The sequence below is a fragment of the Gracilinanus agilis genome, chromosome 1, assembly GCF_016433145.1.
Source record: "Gracilinanus agilis isolate LMUSP501 chromosome 1, AgileGrace, whole genome shotgun sequence".
In the NCBI taxonomy this organism is placed as follows: domain Eukaryota; kingdom Metazoa; phylum Chordata; class Mammalia; order Didelphimorphia; family Didelphidae; genus Gracilinanus; species Gracilinanus agilis.
In genome coordinates, this window is record NC_058130.1 from 354871866 (window position 1) to 354898461 (window position 26596).

At 34.0% G+C, this 26596-nt stretch overlaps 1 protein-coding gene across 1 annotated transcript in view; it reads right to left on the reverse strand.

Annotated features, from left to right (window-relative positions):
• IPO11 (importin 11) overlaps positions 1-23020 on the reverse strand; it is a 222537-nt gene extending 199517 nt beyond the window's left edge. The window contains exons 1-4 of the mRNA XM_044663634.1: positions 22883-23020; positions 21530-21630; positions 17408-17480; positions 16301-16504 (exon numbers count right to left, since the gene is read on the reverse strand). Coding sequence (XP_044519569.1) covers positions 16301-16504; positions 17408-17480; positions 21530-21630; positions 22883-23020 — 516 coding nt within the window. The remainder of the gene's footprint in view (positions 1-16300; positions 16505-17407; positions 17481-21529; positions 21631-22882) is intronic.
• Between the last annotated feature and the right edge of the window lie 3576 nt (positions 23021-26596).

Consider the following 26596-nt stretch of genomic DNA (forward strand, 5'->3'; position numbering starts at 1 on the left):
CCAGACCAAAAGCATGTTTTCTTAAATGTTAGCTTTCCATCCTCTGTAGTTTATACCATCTACAAGGTCCTCTAGGTAGATTTAAGTTAATAAACCAAAGCAATCTAGTATGCCTGCAAAATCTGTCTCAATTTCAGTTCACCCACTGAGATAAGAGAGCCAGTTAATCCTATAGTAAACAGTAAAAAGAAAGCCCTTAAAGATGCATTGAAAAATTATTCTACTAACCAAATGCTGTTTTAAGAGAGAGCTTAGACTAAATAATAAAAGTTGTATATTAAATGAGAGGAGAATTGTAAGGTATTAACACCAGAACCAGGTATTTATTTAACTATAATTCCTTATAAGAATAGACATTATACAACTTCTTTGACGTGGTAGACCATGGAAAACAGGGCCCATTCTACAGACTATTTCTCTCTTAGCATCCACTTAAGCTTCAAAATCCCATTAACAGGGGAGCTGGGTAGCTCAGTGGATTGAGAGCCAGGCCTAGAGACGGAAGGTCCTAGGTTCAAATCCGGCCTCAGACACTTCCCAGCTGTGTGACCCTGGGCAACTCACTTGACCCCCATTGCCTACCCTTACCACTCTTCCACCTATAAGTCAATACACAGAAGTTAAGGGTTTAAAATAAAAAATTAAAAAAAAATTAAAAAAAAATCCCATTAACAAGTTAAATTTTATACAAATATAATTTTTAAAAATTAAAGAAACCTCAGTTACTAATAAAATGGAATAAAATCAGGAAAACAATGCAGCACTAACAATTAAAAACAACATAAATCTGCAGAAGGTTATTCTTTAAAAACAACTTTTTTTAGTTTGGATTAATACAAAAGGACTAACAAATAACTAATAAAATAACTAGTAAATAACTCATGACTAATAAAACTTACATGTACTAAAGAAAATAAACTAGGCATATTAGAAGAACCCCAAACCCTTCCTGTTGACCACAATAAGATAAGCGGTCACAAAACAGAACAATGAAAAGAGTTCCGAACACTCTTTGGATTATTTTTCTGAACTGTTTAGAGAAAATATAGTTTTTAGAATCTAAGGGAATTGTGTGCTTTAAAACATGTTAATTTATCAATAATTCTTTTTAACAACGAAAGGAAAAGAATTGGATTTGAAATAATATTTCTCAGTAGAAAGAACACTGGTTCTTTGCATTAAAAATTAAAAGAAGAGAATTCGGATCCCATCCCACCCCATATGTGTAATTTGGGGTAAATCAGTTAACTTTCCTACACCTCATTTTCCTCTTCTGTAAAATGAGAGGATTGACATAATGGTCTCTAAGGTGCCTTCCAGTTGTAAGTTTATGATCCTACTGTTAGAAGATGTTGATTTGAATTCTAACTCCAATGCTAACCACTGCTTAACTTCACTGAACCTTAGGTTCCCTCATATGTAGGGGCCAGTTAATATTTAATTTTTTGGTCTAAAATGGTGGCATTTCCAAAACCAAATACAAATGTTTCTTTCTTCCTCATTATACAGGATTACTGAAATTATAATCTTCAAACGTCTGACACAAATAAAGGAAAATTTTCTGTGCAAATGATATGAATGATTTTTTTATCATAAGAACAAAGCAAAGCAGTTTTTAAAGGGGAATGTTGCAGATTTTATGAATTATGGTAATAAAAAATGATATAATATGAAATTATAAAGACCAATACTGGACTGATAAGCTATAGAAGTGGGCTAGACAAGACGCTTATGAGATATTAGAACATAAGTTCTAAATCTAAATATATAGGATCCACTTCTTTTTCCTCTTAGAAAAGAGGTGAGGACAAGATGTAGAGTATTTTCAATTAACTGTTAAGACAGTGTCAGTTGATTTTGCTTAACTGCTTTTCCTTGTCAAAATTGAGGGTTAATAATTCGGGGTAGGAATGAGGAAAGGAAACAGTGAGAAATGACTGTAGTGTTTAAAACAATGCATAAATAAAAGTTGGATTTTTTTTAAGTGGGCAATACACAAAGAATTAATAAAAAATAAAAACAAAATTGGAAAAGCATTGGTTGATCTAATAAAAAAAAGAGAGAGAGAGAAAACTGACCCAGTTCCAGGTTAAGATGGTGGCAGATTAGAGGCAGGGCAACATTCTCTCCTTACCAACGGATATAGAGTACCTCCTCTCCAAAGGACAAGAAAAAAAGGTCCAGATGGAAGAAGGGTCCCCACAATAAGGCACAGTATCGAAGGTACATGGGATTTAGGCACTTCCACACCATAAGGGGGGAAGTAGCTGCCATCAGAACACGAGCAGATCAACCCTTCCCACCTCACCCACAGTACCAGAGTCAGAGGCTGCGCTCCAGACTTAGAGCGAGCAGAGGCACAAAATCTAGCTCCTAGGCAGCTAACTGGCACCACTAGCAGCTTGCCCCTGAGAGCAGCAAGACCCGAGATCCCAGGTGGCTAGAAAACTCAGGAGTGGGGGTGAGAGAGGCAGCAGCAGCGCCCAGCACGCTCAGACAGAGGGGAAAACCCCAGGTAGAGGAGCAAACATGGGCCAAGTTCTGGGCTCTGGGCAGCTGGTTAGGAACACTGGGGCTCGACCCTGAAAACAGCTAGACCAGAGACGCCAGGAGGGAGAAACCAGGAAACTCACAAAGCAGCCTCAGGCAAAAACTGCTCCCTAACTCCATACAAAGAGAATCAGATTGCCTTACTCAGACTTCTAGCAGATAAAGCACAATGATGCCAAGCAAAGCACAAGAAATAGACAAGAAGACAAAGGAAAAAAACTCTAATACTTGATAACTCCTGCACAGAAAAAAAAAAAAAAAAAACAGAAAACAGAGGAGGACAAACAATTAAAGACATCCAAACCTTCCCAAAAAAAATGAAAATGGGTCACAAGATCTTGAAGAGTTCAAATCTGAAATCATGAGAAAGATGGAATAGATCTAGCAAGAAAATAAGTTTGAAAGGCAGAATTTCATGATTGAAAAGTAAGGCTCAGAAATCAAATAAATTGATAAGCAAATTGAAGACCAGAAATGACCAGTTGGAAGCCTTGAAGAACCAGATAGACGAGAGTGAAAAGGAAAACCAAAAGATTTTAGCCGAAAACCAATCTCTAAAGGTTAGAATTGGGCAATTAGAAGCCAAAGGTCTCACAAGACAACAAGAACTAATAAAGCAAAGTCAAAAGACTGACAAAATAGAAGGAAACATGAAATATCTCAATAAGAAGTTAATAGACCAAGAAAACAGGTCTAGAAGAGACAATTTGAGAATCATTGGTCTTCCTGAAAAAGCAGAAATAAATAGAAATTTGGACTCCATACTAAAAGAAATTATTCAGCAAAACTGCCCTGAAATTTTACAACAAGAGGGTAATATAAACATTGAAAGGATCCATAGATCACCGTCTACACTAGACCCAGAAAAGACAACACCCAGGAATATAATAGCCAAATTCAAGAGCTTCCAAGTAAAAGAAAAAAATTTTACAAGAAGCCAGAAAGAGACAATTCAGATATCAATGAGCACCAATCAGAATCATGCAGGATCTGGCAGCCTCCACACTAAAAGACCACAAGGTTTGGAATATGATATTCGGAAAGGCAAAAGAACTGGGTCTACAACCAAGGATCACCTACGCATCAAAACTGACTATATACTTCCAGGGGAAAGTTTGGGCATTCAACAAGATAGAAGATTTCCAAGTATTTGCACAGAAAAGACCAGGACTAAATGGAAAGTTCAATATCCAACCACAAAAACCAAGAGAAACATGAAAAGGTAAATAAGAAACAGAGAAGAAAGAAAACTCTTACTTTAAAATTTGCCTCTTTAAGGGCATTAATAAGATCAAATCATTTGTACTCCTATATGGAGAAATGTTATGTGTAATTTTCAAAAACTATATTCAACATTATAGAAATTAGAAAAATTATTCTTTTATGGAGGGGTTGGAGCACTAAATGGTCTAAGATGAGACGAGGTGAGGAAAAAAAAGAGGGGGGTGAATAGTAGATGACAGCAAGAGAAACTTGAATGAATAAGAAAAATAAGATATTCTATACCACACAAAGAGAGCATGGGAAGGGGAGGGGATGAATACTATTATAAGAAGGAGAGGAAGAGAGCATTAAGAGGTACTATTTAAACCTTACTCGCAGCAGAATTAATCCTGAGAGGGAAGAGTATCTATATCCATTGGGATATAGAAGTCTATCTAACCCTACTGAGAAAGACAGAAGGGATTAACCAAGGGGAGCAGGGGAATGGGGAGGTCAAAAAAAGCAGGGGAGGAGAGGGGGGAGGGAATTCATTAGGCCTTAAAAAATAAAAAGAGGGGAATAATAAGGGAGGGGATGGAAAGGGCAGTAAATCAAGGGAAGGGACAAGGGGGACTGGTCTAAAACAAATGACTGTTTTAAAAGGAAATAGTGTAAGAAGAAGGGGTGAAACTAGGAGGGGATACCAAAATGTTAGGGAATACAAAACTGATAATTATATCTCTGAATGTGAGTGGGATGAACTCTTCCATAAAACTAAAGCAAATAGCAGAGTGGATTAGAAACCAAAATCCTACCATATGTTGTCTAAAAGAAACACATATGAGCCGGGTGGACATACACAAGTTTAAAGTTAAGGGCTGAAGCAAAATCTTTTGGGCTTCAAATGAGAAAAAAAAAAGCAGGAGTGGCAATCATGATTCCTGACAAAGCCAAATTAAATTAGATATGATTAAAAGAGTCAGGTAAGGTAATTACACTGTGATAAAAGGCAGTATAGACAATGAGGAAATAACAGTAGTCAACATGTATGCACCAAATGGTATAGGAGCCAAATTCCTAAAGGAGAAACAGCCTTAGCTCAAGAAGGAAATAGATAGTAAAACCATACTAGTGGGAGATCTAAATATTATTCTTTCAGATCTAGATAAATCAAACCAAAAAATAAATAAGAAAGAGATAAGAGAGGTGAATGAAGTCCTAGAAAAATTAGATTTAATTGATATGTGGAGAAAAATAAATAGGGACAAAAATGAATACACCTTCTTTTAAGCTGCACATGGTACGTTCACAAAGATTGACCATGTGATAGAGCATAGAAACATCACAAACAAATTCAAAAGAGCAGAAATAAAAATAATAATTAGTAAGGGCACATGGACAGGCAAACCAAAAACTAATTGAAAATTAAATAATATGATTCTCCAAAAGCGGTTAGTTAAAGAAGAAAGCATAGAAACAATCAATATTTCATTGAAAAGAATGACAATGATGAGACACCCTACCAAACTCTGCGGAATGCAGCTAAGCCAGTACTCAGGGGAAAATTTATATCCTTGAATGCATATATTAACAAATTAGGGAGGGCAAAGATCAATGAACTGGGCATGCAAATTAAAAAACTAGAAAGGAAACAAATTAAAAATCCCCAGCTAAAAACCGAATTAGAGATTATAAAAATTAAGGGGGAAATCAATAAAATTGAAAGTAAAAGAACGATTGAATTAATAAATAAATAAGACTAGAAGCTGGTACTTTGAAAAAACAAACAAAATTGACAAAGTACTGGTCAATCTAATTTAAAAAAGGAAAGAAGAAAACCAAACAATCAGTATCAAAGATGAAAAGGGAGACCTCACCTCTAATGAAGAGGAAATCAAGGCAATCATTAAAAACTATTTTGCCAATTATATGGCAATAAACATAGCAACCTAGGTGAGATGGATGAATATTTACAAAAATATAAATTGCCTAGATTAACAGTAGAAGAAATAGAATACTTAAATAATCCTATATCAGAAAAAGAAATTGAACAAGCCATCAAAGAACTCCCTAAGAAAAAAACACAGGACCAGATGGATTCACAAGTGAATTCTATCAAACCTTCAAAGAACAACTAATTCCAATACTATACAAACTATTTGACATAATAAGCAAAGGAGTTCTACCAAATTCCTTTTATGATACAAATATGGTACCGATCCCAAAGCCAGGTAAGGTAGATCAAAAACAGAGAAAAAAAACTACAGACCAATCTCCTTAATGAACATAGATGCAAAAATCTTAAACAGAATACTAGCAAAAAGACTCCAGCAAGTGATCAAGAGGGTTATTCATTATGATAAGGTGGGATTTATACCAGGAATGCAAGGATGGTTCAACATCAGGAAAACCATTCACGTAATTGACCATATCCATAAGCAAACCAAGGAAAACCACATGATTATCTCAATAGATGCTGAAAAAGCCTTTGACAAAATACAACATCCATTCCTACTGAAAACACTAGAAAGTATAGGAAGAGAAGGACCTTTCCTAAAAATAATAAACAGGATATATCTAAAACCATCAACAAGCATCATATGCAATGGGGATGAATTAGAAGCCTTCCCAATAAGATCAGGAGTGAAACAAGGACGCCTACTATCGCTTCTATTATTTAACATTGTACTAGAAACACTAGCAGTAGCAATTACAGAAGAAAAAGAAATTGAAGGGATAAAAGTAGGCAATGAGGAGACTAAACCATCACTCTTTGCAGATGATATGATTGTCTACTTAAAAAATCCTAGAGAATCAACTAAGAAGCTTGTAGAAATAATCAACAACTTTAGCAAAGTTGCAGGATACAAAATAAATGCACATAAATCATCAGCATTTCTATACATTTCCAACACATTAGAGCAGCAAGAGGTAGAAAGAGAAACACCATTTAAAATCACCCTAGACAATATAAAATACTTAGGAATCTATCTACCAAAAGAAACAGAGGAATTATATGAAAACAACTACAAAACACTTTCCAAACAATTAAAACTTGGTCTAAACAATTGGAAAAACATTGATTGCTCATGGGTAGGACAAGTTAACGTAATAAAAATGACCATTCTATCCAAATTAATTTACCTATTTAGTGCCATACCTATCAAACTACCAAAAATTTTTTTTACTGAATTAGAAAAAACTATAACAAAGTTCATTTGGAAGAACAAAAGATCAAGAATATCAAGGGAAATAATGAAAAAAAAAAAAAAGGAAGGTGGCCTATCAGTACCAGATATTAAACTATACTATAAAGCAACAGTCATCAAAACAACATGGTACTGGCTAAGAGACAGAAGGGAGGATCAGTGGAATAGACTTGGGGTAAGTGACATCTGCAAAACAGTGTACGATAAACCCAAAGAGCCCAACTTTGGGGACAAAAATCCACTATTTGACAAAAACTGTTGGGAAAATTGGAAAACAATATGGGAGAGATTAGGTTTAGACCAACATCATACACCCTACACCAAGATAAATTCAGAATGGGTGAATGACTATAAGAAAATTAGGTGAACATAGAATAGTATACCTGTCTGATCTATGGGAAAGTGAAAATTTTAAAACCAAGAAAGGGTTAGAAAAAATTACAAAATGTAAAATAAATAATTTTGATTATATTAAATTAAAAAGTTTTTGTACAAACAAAAACAATGCAACCCAAATCAGAAGGGAAACAACAAACTGGGAAAAAATCTTTATAACAAAAAATTCTGAAGGAGGTCTAATTACTGAAATTTACCAGGAGCTAAATCAATTGTATAAAAAAATCCAGCCATTCCCCAATTGATAAATGGGCAAGGAACATGAATAGGCAGTTTTTAGATAAAGAAATCAAAACTATCAATAAGCACATGAAAAAGTGTTCCAAGTCTCTTATAATTAGAAAAATGCAAATCAAAACAACTGTGAGGTACCACCTCACACCTAGCAGATTGGTTAAAATGATAGCAGGGGAGAGTAATGAATGCTGGAGGGGATGTGGCAAAATTGGAACATTAATGTATTGCTGGTGGAGTTGTGAACTGATCCAACCATTCTGTCTGGCAATTTGGAACTATGCTCAAAGGGCTCTAAAAGACTGCCTGCCCTTCGATTCAGGCATAGCAGTGCTGGGTTTGTACCCCAAAGAGATCATAGATAAAAAGACTTGTACGAAAATATTTATAGCCTCGCTTTTTGTGGTGGCAAAAAACTGGAAAATGAAGGGATGCCCTTCAATTGGGGAATGGCTAAACAAATTGTGGTATATGTTGGTGATGGAATACTATTGTGCTAAAAGGAATAATAAACTGGAGGAGTTCCAGGTGAACTAGAAAGACCTCCAGGAATTGATGCAGAGTGAAAGGAGCAGAACCAGAAGAACATTGTACACAGAGGCTGATACACTGTGGTAAAATCGAATGTAATGGACTTCTGTACTGGCAGCAATGCAATGACCCAGGACAATTCTGAGGGATTTTTGGAAAAGAACGCTATCCACATTCAGAGGAAGAACTGCAAGAGTGGAAACACAGAAGAAAAACAATCGCTTGAACACATGGGTTGATGCAGGCATGGTTGGGGATGTAGACTCGAAACTACTATACCAATGCAACTATCAATAATATGTAAATAAGTCTTGATTGATCACACATGTTAAAACCAGTGGAAATGCATGTTGGATATGGGGTGGGGGTGGGTGAAGGGGAAAGTAAAAACAAGAATCATGTAACCATGGAAAATTTTTCTAAAAAAAATAAAATATTAAGAAACAGGGGAAAAAAAAGAAGAAAAAATCACTAGCATTAAAGTTAAAAAGGGTGAGTATGCCACCAATGAAGATGAAATTAAAGTAATTATTAGAAGTTATTTTGCTCAATTACATGAAAACAATTTTAACAATGAAAGAGAAATAGAACTTTCCCAAAAAAAACCTGCCCAGACTATCAGAGCAAGAAATAGAATACCTAAATAAACCTATATTATAAAAATAAATTGAACAAGGCATAATTGAACTTCCTAAGAAAAAAGCATCAGAACCAGACAGATTTACAAGTGAATTCTCCTAAACATTTAAGGATCAACAAATTCTAATATTAAATAAATTTGGAATAACAGATAAAGAAGAAGTTTAATCAAATTCCCATATGGTGCTAATACCTGTGAAGATAAGATTAGCTCTCCTGCCAGTTTTTTAGCTAATCAAATCAAGAACTTAAAGTACCCCTAACTTGACACTAAGTAAGAGAGTACACAAGTCAATTACTAGAGTAAGCTCACACCTCCAAAGGTCACTGCCCCTTGGCTTTGGGCAGTGCTAGACAAACTGAAAGACTGTAATTGTTTCCCGTAAAGTGGGAGTGCAACATGAAGAAACATCTAGAAAACGGCTTTAAAAAGACCTGCTCAAGGATTCAATCTCGGACTGCATCAGTGAGCCGGACTGGAGGAGGTGACTCTTTCCTTGGATCCTGAGATGGTGAGTGGAGTGATTCCTTCCTTGGTTCTTCATTGAGGAGACTCACTCTGACCCTTGGAGCTTCAGTGGGACACTCCCTTCATTGTGAGTTTTGGTGAGATTCTTGGAGGTCTTAGTTTTGTGTGCACTGAAGATTCTTGGTGGATTCTTCAGTGTCCCTTTGCTCCTCGGATTTCGGCTTCCTATTTAGGACTTTGGATTCTGGTGAGATTCGAATTTGTGGTCTGGAGACATTAGGATTAAAACTTAAGAGTATTTGTAGCTAGGCAGTACTTTCAGTCTCTTTATCTACATTTTTCCACTTTCACTCTTTCTACCTCTTTGTAAATAAGGCTGCTAAAAGTCATTTTGACTTAAGCTATAATATTTTTAAATTGGAGACCACAATATTACTTAGAACTTTCATATTAGCATAAAACCTAAATTTAAATTCTCGTATACCTAAACTAGGAAGAGCAAAAACAGAAAAAGAAAATTATAGATGATTCCCATTAATGTATGGATGCAAAAATCCTTAACAAAATACTAACTAGAAGACTATAACAATACGTCACAAAAATAATACATTTTGACCAAATAGGTTTTATACCAGGAATGCAGGGATGGCTTAATATAGAAGGTAAAACCTCAAAAACAAACAAACAAACAAACAAAAAAAAAACCGCTTTGTTGAATCGGGTTTTTCAGATTTTGCCTTCTACAGTTTAATATAAGGAAAACTATCAACATAATTGATAAGATGCACAATATTACCAATATTATTTAACATAGTATTAGAAATGCTACCAATAGCATTGAGAGAAGAAAAACAAAATTGAAGGAGGTATTAAAACTATCACCATTTGCAGAAAATACAATTGTATATGTGGCTACCAATAATCCTCAAAATGATGATGGGAATCAGTGGCCATTACAGAACCCAAAATGGGACCCCAATAATCCTGAGGTCTGTGTGAGGTATGTAATGCTAGAGAGGCTTTGCTGAAAGGAATAAAGGACTGCTCTACTCACCCAGAAAACTGGCATGAATATGAATACATTACTCAAGAAGAAAATGAAAATCCCAACCAGTTTTATGATCAAGTAGGCATAATAGCTAAGAGATATGCAGGTTTAGATCCCATTAAACCCACTGATGCACTTATAAGTCATCATTTTGTGTCTCATTCCTCCCCAAAAATAAAAGAATATTTTCATTGTGCAAACTGGACTGTTATGAATCTAGAGCAGTTGAAAAGTACAGCTATTAATTTTTTGAAAGGTATAAGAGATATTAAAAGGCAAAAGTTGAAAAAGGGAAAGTAGAAAAATTATGCAAGACAGAAAAAGAGAAATATCTATCTTGGTTCCTATTTTAACATCTGTAGTTGAGGAATGTATAGCTCCCTTATGAGAACTCACTAAGATTCTGGATCAGGCAATTAATATTGTCCCCCAAATCTAGAGGTTCAATACAGTGTTTTCTTCTGCAGCAGGTCAAGTCATATATTAGTGGTTCCCAAACTTTTTTGGCCTACCGCCCCCTTTCCAGAAAAAATATTACTTAGCCCCCTGGAAATTAATTTTTTTTAATTTTAATACAATTACTAGGAAAGATAAATGCACCTGTGGCCATCACTGCCCCCCTGGATCGCTGCAGCACCCACCAGGGGGCAGTAGCGCCCACTTTGGGAATCACTGTCATATAGCAATAAATTGTAGGAGAAAAAAATCAGGAGTTTAGAAATAGAAACTGGAATAAGTAGAGCTGGTGCTTCTCATGATGTCAACACAGGGATGTCAGAGGAATCATCATTTATGACGATGTGAGAGAGAGGAAGGGGCTTGAAGTCTGAGTTTAGTGACTTTTCTTTCTTGACTCTAAATGACCACTAATGCAACTATCAATAATATGGAAATAGGTCTTGATCGATGACACATGAAGAAAGCAGTGGAAATGTGCATTGGCTACAGGGGATGGGGGGGGGGGTGAAGGGGAGGGGAGAGTAAGAATCACATAACCATGGAAAAATTTTTCTAAAAAATTAAGTTAAAAAAAAAAAGAATTAGGCCAAAACACAGTAATCCACCTTCCATTCCTCAATATCCTTTAACCAATGAAGCTAATGAAGGGATATCCCAATTAATTGATATCAGTTATTTGAACTGATTCATTCATGTCTACGGAATAATAATTCCATGCAAATCTGAACATCATTCACTAGTCTCCCTATAAAAAAAAGCCTACACCAGGCCCCACTGGGAAATCTGTTTATCGTTTTATGCAGTATCAGCATGCAGTTAATTCACAGGTAATACCTAAGCATCTTGTAGTGCTAAACCTTGCAACTCTCATCTTTTCAATCTCTAGTGAAGCTGCATATTTTACAGTGGTAGACTTCTGTTCTGCTTTCTTTTCTATTCCTATCCATATAAATTTTAGGAAAATATTTGATTTCACCTGGAAAGGTTTCCAACGGACATGGACTTTCTTGCATCAGAGGGATACAGAGTATAACTTTATTCTCTCAAATGTTATAGCTACTATCATTTTTAAGGGTGATACTTTTAGTTCAGTATGTTGATAATCTACCTTTAAGGGCAGCAGATGCAGTGACATGCCAGGAATATAGCAGACATCTCCTCTTAGAGCTCCACCAAAGAAGCCACAAGGTCTCTAGGTCAAAGGTGTAGTGGTCCCTTCCAAAAGTGAAATATTTAATTTTTAATTTAGTTAATGGAATTCACTCTATTTCTCCTAATCATATTGAAGTTACTCAGAAACTTCTCTTAGAGAAGCTTCTTTTAAGAGGCCACTGAGAGCAACCTTGGGGGCCATGGGGTTCTGTAGACAATGGATTCCTCATTATAGGAAAATCACTGAGCCCCTTGTAGCTGACTAAAAATTCAGTCCCTGAACCCCCCCAAATTAGATTCCCAGCACCTGTCATCTCTCACAGAATTAAAATAGGTCATTCTGTAAGCCCTTGCTCTAGGAATTCCAGACTACAAAAAGTCATTTATGTTGTATGTACATGAACAGAGGGGTTTCTGGGGACTTAACTCAAGCTTTGGCACCCAATAGCCTAGGTTTGGTACAACTAGATGCAGTGACTGGTGGAGCACTGCCTTTAGGTTGTGGTGGCCATAGCTCTCTTAGTGAAGGTCTCTTACATAGTCCTGGGTTCTCCTTTAACTGTTCTCCGATCTCATGAGGTCAAGGCTTTACTACTGTGACAAAGAACACAGGCAAGTTCAGATAAAAAACTTTCTAGGTATGAGATAACTTTTTTAGGGAATGAAAATATCACCCTTAAATGTTGCATAGATCTTAATCCTATAATACTGCTTCCTGATTGCCAGTCTGTTAAGGAACTACTACATAACTGTGCTTCTGTAGGAAACATGACTAAGAAGCTCCATGATGATCTTTCCCCTTTAGAAAACTATGATTTAGTTTTCTACATTGACAGCCCTCCTTTAATGAGAAAATGCAGCTACAGTGTTTTCGAATCACGATACCATCTAGGTAGCTTCATTACCTTCAAATTTTCACACTCCAAGTGCTGAATTGATGGCACTGTTGAGATATTTTAGATGCAGGGAGATTTTCTGACTTCTGCTGGCAAGGTCATTACAAATCCACAAATCATTAAAGAACTCCTATCTGTTCTTCAGTTACCTGCCCCCTGACTATTGTTCATTGCTCTCACCATACAGGAGGGACTGATCCTGTCTCTAGGGGAGATCAGTGTGAAGACACAGCAACTAAGCTTGTAGCCTTATAAAGACCTGAGTGAATTTTGACTGTAATGTCTAATTATGAATCAGATTTCTCTCTGTCTTATAATGAACAGGAAGTGGAAAGGTGGAAGCAGAGATTTAAAGCACAGCAGATTAATGGGGTTTGGGTGTCTTCAGAAGGAAAACCTCTACTTCCCAAAAGCTTCTCTAACAATCAAATATACTTCAGTTCACAGGAGTGGCCACTTTAGTATTCAGGAAATTCTGGACTCCATTAAAAGAGTTTGGGTGGTCCCAAGTATTATCAATATGAGTGTGTGTGTGTGTGTGTGTGTGTGTGTGTGCATGCGTGCACCATATTACATTTTTGTCTTTCATCCCTCCTCTTGATGCCTATAGGACATACTAGACACCAAAGCAAGGCCATTGGACCTTCTGGATTCTGGGTCTGTCACCAACTCCATAGGAGCTCTATTTTATCATTGTCAACAATTCTAGTCCCTATGAATGAGACCTTGCCACAACTCGCACATCATAAAGGTCAAAGATTGTCAAACAAGCCATTTGCCCCTCTTGTTTTTATTATACGCCACATCAAAAGTGACAGGTGGAGCCCATCTACCTGATCATAACTGCTATCATTAGTCTTTGAGAGTTCCATAGATTCTCAAATCTCAGTTGATTTTAATATGTCCTCTAAGGCAACTTTCAGATATATGGGAATCCCACTCTCACTCACTAACCATTTACCCACCTTTGACTTATGTATTAAGAGAGTTAAGGGACTTTAGGGTAACAGATATAAGGGTGACAATGTGAAGTGCAACCTCAATATTCCATTCCCTACCACCACATTTACCTGTGCTAAGACATGCAGGATAAAGGATAAAGGACAGGCCATATAAATACATATGTTTTGCAACTATTATTACCTCATCACAGATAAAGACAGATTTACCATATTTATAAAGTACTTTAAAACTTTAGAACTTTATATAAATGTTGGTTATTATTAGAGAAGCAATGGTCCAAAGAATACTAAACCAGTTGTTAGAGGTCTAAAGCTCTAGGTAAATCTCTGCTATTTATTAGCTATGTGGTTTTAGACAAATCATGTATTATTCTCTGTAAGTTTTCTCATCTACAAAAATGAATAATCAAGACAAGATAATTTCTGAGGCTCCTATTAGTTCTGGAATTTTATGTTTCTACTTAAAGATTTATGTTGGTAGAAAGACAAAATTTTAACTATTAATTATTACTTGGAAAAATTGTGAATTTGTATGCTACACTTATTTATTTGCTTGCTTGACACCTTAGATATAAACATTATATACAATATCTAATAATAAATATGAGGTACCAAATCCAATACCAGCTTAAAAAGAAGATTCAGAAACCAGGCCATCAGCTACATAATTAGGGGTAAAGTTAGGAGTACAAGTGAGGCTCCCTTGTCTTTTGTTCTCCAATATACAAACAGTAGCTTTTAGTAATATAATAAATATTGACCCTAACTACACTCTCATTAGTTCTTCTGCTTTCCAAAGAATAACAGAATGACAATCATAAAGTTAAGAAAGTTTTGTTAATACTCTCATATATCTTCGAATAAATGTAATAGTAAACAAAAGAGTCTTGAACTCAAAGGAACTAAGAGGCCTTATTTCAAAACCTAACAGTGACACTAACTAGGCTCTGATAATGGGTAATCTCCTTAGCTTCTCTATCTAGTTTTCTCCTCCACAAAATGGTTATACTAATAACTATAGTATCAACATACTTCACAAAAATCTTAAGAGGATCAAATGAGATAATGTGTAGAATACTATCCATTAAACTATCATTGTTTTTAAAAATATTAACTGGGGGCAGCTGGGTAGCTCAGTGGATTGAGAGCCAGGACTAGAGACAGGAGGTCCTAGGTTCAAATCTGGCCTCAGACACTTCCCAGCCATGTGACCCTGGGCAAGTCACTTGACTCCCACTGCCTACCCTTACCACTCTTCTGCCTTGGAGCCAATACATAGTATTGACCCCAAGATGGAAGGTAAACACTTAAAATAAATAAATAAATAAATGTGTGTGTGTATATATATACATATATGTATGTGTGTGTGTGTATATATATACATATATATATATATTTATATTAACCTATGATGGCATTACACAACTCTATCAACTTAATGCAGTAATACACCAAAAAATACAAAGTCAGCTCCTCGGAACATACAGAAACTTGGGAAACAGTTAATAAATTATTTAATTGCTGATGATTGCTAATTTGCTTTTTTCATTAATTTGTCTTTATTCTGAACCTAAAACACCAACTAAAACAAGGACTTCTTCATAAATAATAGGCCCCCAAAAAGAATGACTATGAAAACATAAATATCTATTACATATAATTTGCTTTTCTTCAATATATATAATGAATTTAACATGTAACTTACAAAGCATCCTACCTGTGATTCTTTCTAGCCTTCTAAATACTTTTCCCACCTTCTATTCATTTTTAAATGTTTAAGTAAACATCTTTTCTTTCACTTCTTTTTCCTTTCTTTTTTTGGCTACCATATCTCAATCTTGCCCCATCCCACAACCACAGAAGAAAAGGAAAAAAAGAAAATGAAAATCCTTAAAGCAAACATAAAGAGTCAAGTAAAACAAATTTTGGATGCTGGCCATATCCAAAAATGTATGTCTTCCTCTGCTAAATCCTTTTATAATTTTTAATTTTAAGATTACTATATTTCAAGAAAATTAACATTTATGGGAATTGATATAGTTAGTAGAATGTTCTGTTCCATCTTATACACCAGATAATTCCTAACTATTTGTTTTATAAATACAAGTACAGGATATTTAACAAGCTAGTTATACTGTTTCAAAAAAATGCAAAAGGACAATCAAGTTTCAGAACTAAGATCTGACAATTACCATTTCTTATTTTCCCCAAAATAGTTGGTAGATGAATTATTACAGAAACAAGAGCAATATAATTTAAATCCTAGATATGAATAATCTTTTGCTGAAAATAAAAGGGGAAAAAAAAGAAATGGAGATAGCTGTTGTCTCAAACATTGTTTCTGAAGCTCAAAAAACTTGGTTTCTTTGATCTTCCTCCTTAACAGGGTCTTAAGAGAGATGTTACAGAAAATTAGATGATCTATCATCAGACTACTAAAGCAATATTAATCTATGATACAAAACTTTACAGTCAATGTGATAAAACTTTATCTAGAGAGCTTTTTAAAAGTAAAGAAAAAATTTTCATATCTAGACATTTTATTCACTTACATCATAAAAGAGCTTCCGGTCAGCAGCCAGTCTTTTGGACGCCAGAGTCTTAGTGACATGATAGAATGTAAGCAATGCTCTGTGCTGACGAAGATCATCTTGTACCTTCACAGATTCTATAAGAGTGGGAATCAGTTCTGGCCATTGTCTGGGACAATCCAATCTAGCAACTTTTGCAATCAGCACTGCAATCTGAGTTGCAATCTATTTTTAAAATTACCAGAAAAAATGGGTAAGGTCAATTAGATATTAAAAATTGAATTTTTATTAAGAACAGAGAAAGAATATTATCTTTATTCCAATAATTTTAATTTCCAATAATACCTTTTCTGTTGGCTCTGCATTAAAAAAAAAAAGCTTTCACTAAAGTATAATGTTTATCACTTACTAATTTCATTTAAAGGACATTAAATACTGAACATCAATAATGCTATGTTACTTTGAGATTTGTGGTTTCACATGTAATCCTCTTTTCTGTTCTACTTGTATATGGAAATGTTCTGCTCTTGTTATTTTATTTTATTTTTAGCATTGAGAATAAATTATTTTTTAAGATAATACTATTACTATAATGTCATTTAAGACATGATATGCTGGACTTTTGTACTAAGAGCAGGACCCACAGGCAAGAAAAAAAGTTCTACACTGAGATGGGACTTAGTAAAGATACCCAATAGGAATTAACATGGCTAAATGATGTTGAGATTTTATTTTCCAAATTGCCAAATCATTAAACTAAAACTATATGCAAACAGCTTACGAAGTAAAAAATATCATTTAAAGGTATTTAATTGCTCACTGAGGCATTCTTTTTTTTAAAAAAAAGATTACCATTAACCATAAACCATAAACTAAATCCCTCAAAATACTTTTAGTGAGATTAAGTCATTAGTAGTCAGTATGACTTGATATTTTTTAAATAAACCAGATGAACCATTTTTAAACTATATTTTCATGACAAAAACTCAATATAACTTAATGTTGTTATATGTACTTTAAATTTCTATTTTCAAGAGCAGCTCTTTTAGATTCTGCTTTAAATGACAAAAAAAAATCAATTACTTCCTCATAAAATAATGATTTATCAGCAACCATTTCTTGACTAACCTGATTTACTGGCTCATTGAAATTGGTGATGAGCCCTGCCCGCAATGTGGCTTTTTCTTCCTCTGTAAGAGCGCTGTTAAAAAAAGAGAGAGAGAGATGTATTTATTCTTATTCAACAATACTAACAGAATATATAAATCTATATTTGCAGTTTTCTGGCATTTAATAACTAAATTTAAAAATGTGCTCTCCACAGGGGTTCATATCTTTGCAAAATAAAATTAACTAATATCTTATTAGGTTTGATAAATTAGAAGAGGTCAAAGTATTCTTTATCTGTGAGTAAACACTGCTTTTCTATCAAGGAAGAAAAACATAACATGATAAAAAATAAGAAAACAAATAAATGGTAACATACAGTCAATTAACAATCATTTAGTAGGTGCCTACTATGTGCTTTTTTTTTTAAACCCTTAACTTCTGTGTATTTGCTCCTTGGTGGAAGTGGTAAAGGTGGGCAATGGAGGTCAAGTGACTTGCCCAGAGTCATACAGCTGTTAAAGTGTCTGAGGCCACATTTGAACCTAGGACCTCCCATCTCTAGGCCTGACTCTCAATCCACTGAGCTACCCAGCTGCCTCCAACTATGTCCTTTTTTAAAAGCAGCTAAGTAGACAGAGCATTGGGCCTAGATTCAAAAAGATCCAAGTTCAAATCTGACCTCAGACAGTTAACTGTCTGTATGTTCCTGAGTTAATCACTTAGCCTGTTTGCCTTAATCCACTAGAAAAGTAATGGAAAAAACATTCCACTATCTTTGCCAAGAAAACCCCATACAGGGTCACAAAGAGTAGGACAGGACCAAACAACAACAACGCTATGTGCCAAGCACCACACTATGTGCTGACACCTTGAGATTAATTTTTGTTGATGTTACTATAGGTACAAATTTCCCTAACTTTTATGTATTTCTTAAAGTTATCTTTAAGGGGAACTTATGAAAAGCAAATCTTACTTTCCCAATAAATCCTAATAAATGATCTGTACAAAGAACACTAGCCTTACTAACAAAGCACTGTGCATAAATATCAGCAACTACTTCCTCTCTCTGGACAACAGTTTCTTTATTTGTAAATAAGTGCTGGAAAAAAATTTCAAAGATCCAAAGTAATTTAATATTCCAGATGTTGAAAAAAATCGGTTATGTTCTTACTAACTAAAAAAGGGGGGAGGGGAATCTATTTTCTTTTTTTAAAACCCTTACTTTCTATTTTAAATGACAACTTTAAGACAGAAGAGCAAAGATTAAATAAAATAGGTGAAGTGACTGGCCCAAGGTCACATAGCTATGAAGTATCTGAGGTCAGATTTAAACCAAGGTTCTACTGATTCCAGGCCTGGTGCTCTATCCACTGTGCCACTTAGCTGCCCCCAAACAACCTTTTTTCCAACTGTCAATTTACAGCAAATTTTACTGTTTTCATACAAAAAGATCCTTCCTTCCTGCTTAAAAACCCATAATCCTCAAAAACTTGACTCTTACTTTACCCTAAAAGTTGATTCCCCTTAGCTCCCAATTTTCAATTTTTTTCTACCATTCTATAACTTGCTTTAATAAACATCATAAAAAAGAGTTGAAATATTAAATAATAAAAGAATGAAGGCCAATGCTAAGTATTCTAATAGAAGAGCTTTTAAAAGCTTATTCTAATATTTGCATTACTTTCAAACTTCTTCCTTCACTACATGCTTTACCTTGTGATTTAAGGTACTTCATTTCAGTGCAAATTATACCATAATACCATTTTCAAAAAATATCCACAACTCTAATTAAGGCCAAAATAAAATTCTTATAGCAATGTTAACAGAAGTCTAAGTACAATGTATGACAGGTCTTTTGTTACCATTAGTCAGTGTTGCACTTTTTGGTCAAGTACCTATCTCTCACAAAAATACATTATGACTCAAAACAGAAACAAAACTTGTTAATAAAGAAGAAATAAAAGTATTACTAAATTCAATCACTGGGGGTGCAGCAAATTGTGAAAGCTATTTAGAAAAGAAATAAAGCTTAAGGTAGTTGATCCCTACGCCTTTGCAGAATCCTCATTCTTTAAAAAAAATTAAAAGAATTGTGTCCTACTAAAAAATACAAAATATGTAAAATTCATAAATCCTTATGAAATTCAGTCCATGAATTTAAATTAAACAATGGTTTTTAATTGACAGAGGAAGTCTAAATATGAGACTAGTAGCAAAATTTTCCCCTTAAAAGAATGTCATTCCAACTTCTATCTTTAACATATATTAAATGTGTTAGCATTTTTAATTAAAAAACTTTTCCAATTAACAGTAACAGTTTATCTGAGATTTTTTAAGTTTAAAAAATCTACTATATATAATTCTGCCTTCTAAGGACAATTTGAAATATACAACATATCCCGTGTTTCATGAAAGTGACTCAAAAGGAGCTAAGCAACCCCATCCACCTACAATCCGAACAGAAAAGACTAAGAAAACATGAAGTGGAAGATAAGTTATCTTAGGTAACAATTCAGCTAACTCAATGACATATCAAATGACTAGTTCCTAAAATTTACCAAAATCTTTTAAAATTAACTCAATCAGAAAATAAGATTATTCTGTTACCAAAAATGCAATCATATTGAACTTTAATGATTATTTTAAAGATTCTTTTTGTTTCCTCAATAACTATCAAGGACATGTTTTATAAAGAGTTAAATATTTAAATAGTTTGTTTTAAACATACACATACAAATAAATATAATTGCTTATATAAGCAAAACATTTTATAAATAATCTAAGTTATGTGACCATACTGACATCTACTGGGGAAATAAAGAAACATCAGCATACTATGCAAAGTTCTAGACATTTCCAATTGTACACATTTCCAACTCATGTCTACTCTGCCTTTTAGTTAGAAGTCTTTCTGTTTCGGCTTTTGGAATATCATATTACAATACTTGTTCCCTTTTGGAGGAGTATCAACATAGTCTGTCATGATCCTGACTGTCTAATTGTAATATTTTTTCACTGACATGGTAGCTCTTGACTGGCATTTCTAGATATTTTCAATTTGGAGTTTCTCTAAGGAATGATTGCTGAATGCTTTCTATTTTCACTTTGTCCTCTGGTTCTAACAGATGTGGTCACTAATTATTTCTTGAAATACGGCACGTAGATTTCTTTGTCTGATTATGGTTTTCAGAGTGTCCAATATTGAAATTTTCTCTTTTCAACTTGTTTTCCGAGTCACTTGGAAAATAGTTTTTCATTGTTTTCAAAGATAAATATTTTATATTTTTCTAATTTTTCGATCTTTTGAATGAATTTAATATAAAATTTCAAATATTGTACAATAAGATTACAAATAATTAAAATAAGTTGACTCAACCAACATATCAGTTGTAAGAAATAATTGTGAAGACTAAAGGAGGGGATGGGGAAGAAATCATATGAACTGATATAAAATGCAGTAAGCAGAAATAGAAAAATAAGTTACTCTAAGTGACTACAATGAAGCAAATTGTAAGAATAGCAAAGGCGAAACTAAATGCTGTGTACTTTTATGTAGTCAAGCTTGGCCATGAAGAAAAAATATAAAAAATATAAAAATGTACTTCTCTATGGAGATGAAACATTGCATCTGTGTTCAAACTTCACTGATGTATTGGTTAGTCCTGATGAACTGTTTTTTTTTTAATTCTGTTATAATGGATGGTTCCCTAGGTGGGGGAGGGGTAATGAAATACTTAGAAATAAAAGTAATGTTTTCTTAAAAAGACATCAATAGAAAGCTAAATACTCAACTACTACAGAAATGCTTCCAAAAACACTTCGACATATTTTTTTTATGATTTTCCCAGGTTCCTGATACCCAATAATACTTGACAAAAAGACCTAATAAAATTGTTTTATACACAACTTACTTTTTACTTTGTAGCTACAATTTCAAAAAGGGTATAAAAAACAAAGTTAATCATTAGCTAATAAAGAACTTGCATTGTTGATTTTATAAAGATTCTGCCTATAAAGATTAAAAACATGGAAAATTTTCTATTTTTTCTGAACATCCTAAATAGATAAAAACTTTCAATGTTATGATGCATTATAGTCAACATTTAATCCCCCTCTTCCAAAAAAAAGAAAGAAACTTACTGAGGTGCTACACGTCTCCAATAGCGATCAATTCCATTTTTAAAATACAACACAGCTAGCCACCTTACATTTATATCCAGCGTATGGTTTGTAAAAATATTCTGTAAGTAACAATGGGCAATATTAAAATAGGTTAAAAAGAAGAAAAGAAAAAGCTATTAAACCAGTAATACTCATAATTAAAGATGGGAGAAATAAAAATTACATAAATTTATTGTTTTCTGCAAAACAACTATCACCTTTTTATTTTTATATTCTGTATTTACCAAATGACACAGAAAAGAAAGCACAACACTAAGATACTCAAATAATGGTATTAAAAGTAAAGGCTAGGATTCTGGAGCATCACAGCATCTGGGTTCTTTGAAGTATTTTGTTCATTTTTTTTTTTCAATCAAGGAAAGTTCATCTTCTCTTCAGCCTACCCACCCATCCTCTTACAAATTGTAAAGAGGAGCAAAATAAATTCCTATATTGATTATATCCAAAAAAAATCTCTCAAATCTATATGCTGAATCCATCCTCTCTCTCACATTTCATCATGAGTCTTCTAGAATCACAGTTGGTCACTGCATTGAGTTTCTAAGTCTCTCAAAGCTCTTTGTCTTTCCCATACCATTACTGTATAAAGTGTTCCCCTTGTTCGGCTCACTTCACTCTACAGTTCACACAAGTATTCTCAGGTTTTTTTAAACCATCCCCTTCCTCATTTCTTAAGAGCACAATTGGAATCCATCACATTCATATACCATAACTTGTTCAGCATTCTCCAACTGATGGTAGTTTCCAGTTCTTTGCTACCATAAAAAGAACTACTATAAATATTTTTGTTCATATGGGTTCTTTTCTTCTTCTTTAATCTCTTTTATATCTACTTAGTATTGTTATTACCAAGGGTACACTTGTTCTTCATTTTGCTTTGTTTTGTTTTTTAATTTTTTTTAAACCCTTAACTTCCATCTGGGAGCCAATACTATGTATTGGCTCCAAGGCAGAAGAGTGGTAAGGGCAAGGCAATGGGGGTCAAGTGACTTGCCTAGGATCACACAGCTGGGGAGTGTCTGAGGCCAGATTTGAACCTAGGACCTCCTATCTTTAGGCCTCTCAATCCACTGAGCCACCCAGCTGCCTCTAGTACACTTGTTTTAATATTACATTAAGTTCAAAACTGAAAACTTTTAAAATCACCTTTTAAGGGGCAGCTGGTTGGCTCACTGGATTGAGTCAGGCCCAGAGACAGGAGGTCACTAAATTCTCCCCAGATTAAAGGTATGGGATTAAATTTTCTTATGGCCAGTAAATCATCATGTTTTAGGATTTTGTTGGACCTAAAGAATACAAATTCCAACTTACCAACAACACTGAGTAAAAGCCTGGTTGTGTCTCCCACTGTTTTAGCTGTTCTTCAGCTGGTTTTAACACTGCAGTATCTTGGCTAGTGGCTTGAGTTAAGACGTGAAGAACAATAGTGCTGGCACTATTGAGATCCATGGAAACCTGATGAGGATATTTGTAAATACTTTAGAGCACATTATATACAGGAAAAGAATTAACAAAAATGTCAGTAGAGGAGTAAAAAGAAAGCTTTAAAAATGAGTCACTTTAAAGGATCAAAATATTCAAGAACAATTTTAATAAAAAGTAAATGATACAATTTTAAGGATTTACTTCTATTAAAAAAAAAAACCTAACAGCATAACCTGATAGCATCTGCAGCACAGTTAGTAAATTGTTTAGTCAAATTTGAAGATACAGATCAAAAAACTAGTAGACTGAGTCACCACTGGTTCAGGACAATCCAGTGGCTCAGGTCTGGGATTACAATGTAGTGAGGTGCTCATGGACCATAAAATGCAATAAAAACAACTATTACATTCTGTATTCAAATAAAATGGCATTCTGATCCACCTGAGAATATTCCACAATCATTAGCAACAGCTGTCAAGATGAAATGACTTGAACCAGTTACCTGTTTAACTGCCCATCCCCATTAGGTTAAGAGGAATTCCACTAAAATCTTCCAGAGCACCAACTCCTCATAGGCCTTTTATTTCTCAAGGAGCAACAAATTCAAACCAATAATTCAAGTCCAAACACCAATTCCCTGCTCTCCAACCAGAACCCAAAAAGGGATTCCCTGACCCCTTGAAAGAAAATTAGCCCAATCTACATAACATAGGTAGCTCTGGCAATCTTTGTTATTGTTCAGTCATTTCAATCCCGTGTCTGACTCTTTGTGACTCCATTTGGGCTTTTCTCATCAAAGATACTGGAGTGGTTTGCCATTTCCTTCTCAATCCTATTTTATAGATGAGGAACTAAGACAAAGTGGTGCCCAAAGTCACACAGCTAGGGTCTAAGGCCAGATTTGAATTCCAGATGAGTCCTTCTGTTTTCAAGCCCAGCACTCTACTCACTGGACCATCTAGCTGCCTCAAACTTTTGTGAAACTGCTTTCAAAAAAAATACTATGAGCTCAAATTCAACAAGAATGTTTAATTCTTATGAGGTATGAATGATATCTGATAAAAATTTAAAGGCTAAGGCAATATACACAATAACTACAACAAGTAAACAAAACTCTAAAAGGAAGTGAAACTGTTATTGTAATGACCAATCTTAAATGGTTGCTTATTTCTGCTAGGTTTAACACTATTTTACTTTGTCATAACATAGGGTCAAAATTCTGGAAGGATGAAGAGGGAAGACACAAAAGTGATGTTATAAAAATGAAAGGTATCAAAAACTCTACAAATGATAATTCTCAAAGCTGTCTAATTTGTAAATAATTATAAAAGTTGCCCAATTCTAAAAGTTAAGGATTTTCTAAAATAATAATAAACTGCAAATCTGAATTTCCTTAAAAAAAAAAAAAGGGTAAATTGAACATACAACTAAATAAAGTTTGTAAAATAGGTTATAATGGTTAGTCACCAATGGGAAAAAAATCTAGTTAACTGATATTATGTTTCATTATATGGTTAATGTGTTTCAAAGAACTTTTGGAATAAAATAAATTTACTATATATTACTGAGGAAAACTCAAGAAATTTTCTTTATTCTCTTTCTCTTTCTAAACCTGCTCCTTCAGTTTTATACACTCATTCAACAAATATTTATTGAATATTTACAATATGCCAAAAATGGAGAGTCTCTCAAGACTCTTTACCAAAAAAAAAAATATATATAGTAATAATTTATTCTTGGTCTAGCAATATATTTATTTTTTTTACAAAAGAAAGAATGAATTAAGAAGGCCTATAGTGCAGCCTGGTGGAAATAAGAATGTTTTGTTGTTTTGTTTTGTTTTTAATATATTAAATCCCAACTTTCCTAAGGTAAACAAAACATTTCCTGAGGATCACATGATTATTAGAGAATAATTAAAGAAAAAGGTTTAGTATAAGAAAGAAGTTAAAATCAGAGGCTAGAAGAAATATAATTAAGAAAATGAAAATAGGTTAAATCAATGGTTCTCAAAGTTTGGGGTCCTGAATACCCTTTGGCAAAAAGGTCAAAACTATTTACAAAATACTAAGACATCACTTACCTACTAAAATATTCCTCCATTTCCAATTATATAACTGTAGGAGAGTTGATTTTTTTCCTTTATAATTCAACCAAAACATCATAACAAACACAGATATGAGAATTCTGCTGACATTTGCAAAAAAACATAAAACAAGGCTATTCTTTTTTTTGTTGGTTTTGAAAAATAGTTGTCATTAAAATGATAAATAGGTTAACATGTAATCATTGTTTATTATTGTAATTTTAAATTAATTTTAACATTTATCAGTTTCTATTTCTACATGGTAAATATTGACATATTTTAACTACAAAAACAAAATTCACTATTCTCAAGGGCATAAAGGGGACCTCAATAATTTTTAATGCTATAAGGGGTTCTAGGACCAAAAAGTTTGAGAGCTGCAATTTTTTTGTATTTATTAGGAAAAGACTAAATAACGGGAGGATCTTGATACTTACAAACATGCATTTGGAAGCTTCAATATAATAGTTTAAGTTAATTATAATTATGAATAATATGAGTTAAAACATATTAGCATACTTAACCTGAAGTGAATATCAGGACAATGTGCGATTTAAGAAGGATATGTATATTACCCTCATTTTAAAGATGAAGAAACAAACTCTTGAGTAGAGTGCCTTGTTCAAGATCAAAGAATTATTAAGCAGTGAAGAATCCAGGCCTCCTCACTCTAGATCAGCTACTTCTCATACAATAAATGAGGGAAAGGAATAGAGTTACAAATGTTGCAATGCCCTAGTAACAATGTCTTAATTTTCATTTTTCGAACATCACTAGGCTTAGATTCAATAAGGCCTGAGTTCAAATCCAGCCTCAGGCACTGACCAGCTGTGTGATCCTGGGGAAGACATTTAATCTGTTGGCCTATTTTAATGGAGAAGGAAATCACACAAACCACTCCAGTAGGGTCATGAAGAAAGTAATACATGACCTCAATAATGATATAAAATAAATAGAAGGCAATCAGGAAATCAAGGGAGATAAGGAAAGAAAAAATTGTTTGGCAGGCCTTTAAACAAGATATCAATCACACAGTAGGAAGAATATTGGCTTTAGAGTGACAAGACCCAAATTAGAATTCTGGCTTTGCTGCTACTTGGCTGACTTTAAACAAATTACAATCCTTTCTGGGTCTCAGTTTTTTCATATGTAAAATGAGGATATTGAACCAGATCTCTAAGATCCTCCCAGCTCTAAATACATGAGCCAATCAACTGTCAGAAAAGCAGCCTTGCTTTCATAGCTCTTTTTTTAGTTTCCATCCTCCTAAATTTTCCTACTGCTTCACTATTGACCTCCCCACTTCCTAGAAGATGTTCTCTTCAGCTTTGGTTTTAAGACATTATATCAGTTCTCCCCCTGCCTATGTGTTGTGTCTCATTTTCTAAATTTACCAATCCCTTGCTTAAGGCAAATAACCATAGTCTTTCTCTTCTCTCTATACTCTTCCCCTGGCCCTTTTGTAATTTCATTCATTCCTGCATGTTCAAATTACAGCTACAATCTAAGGTGAA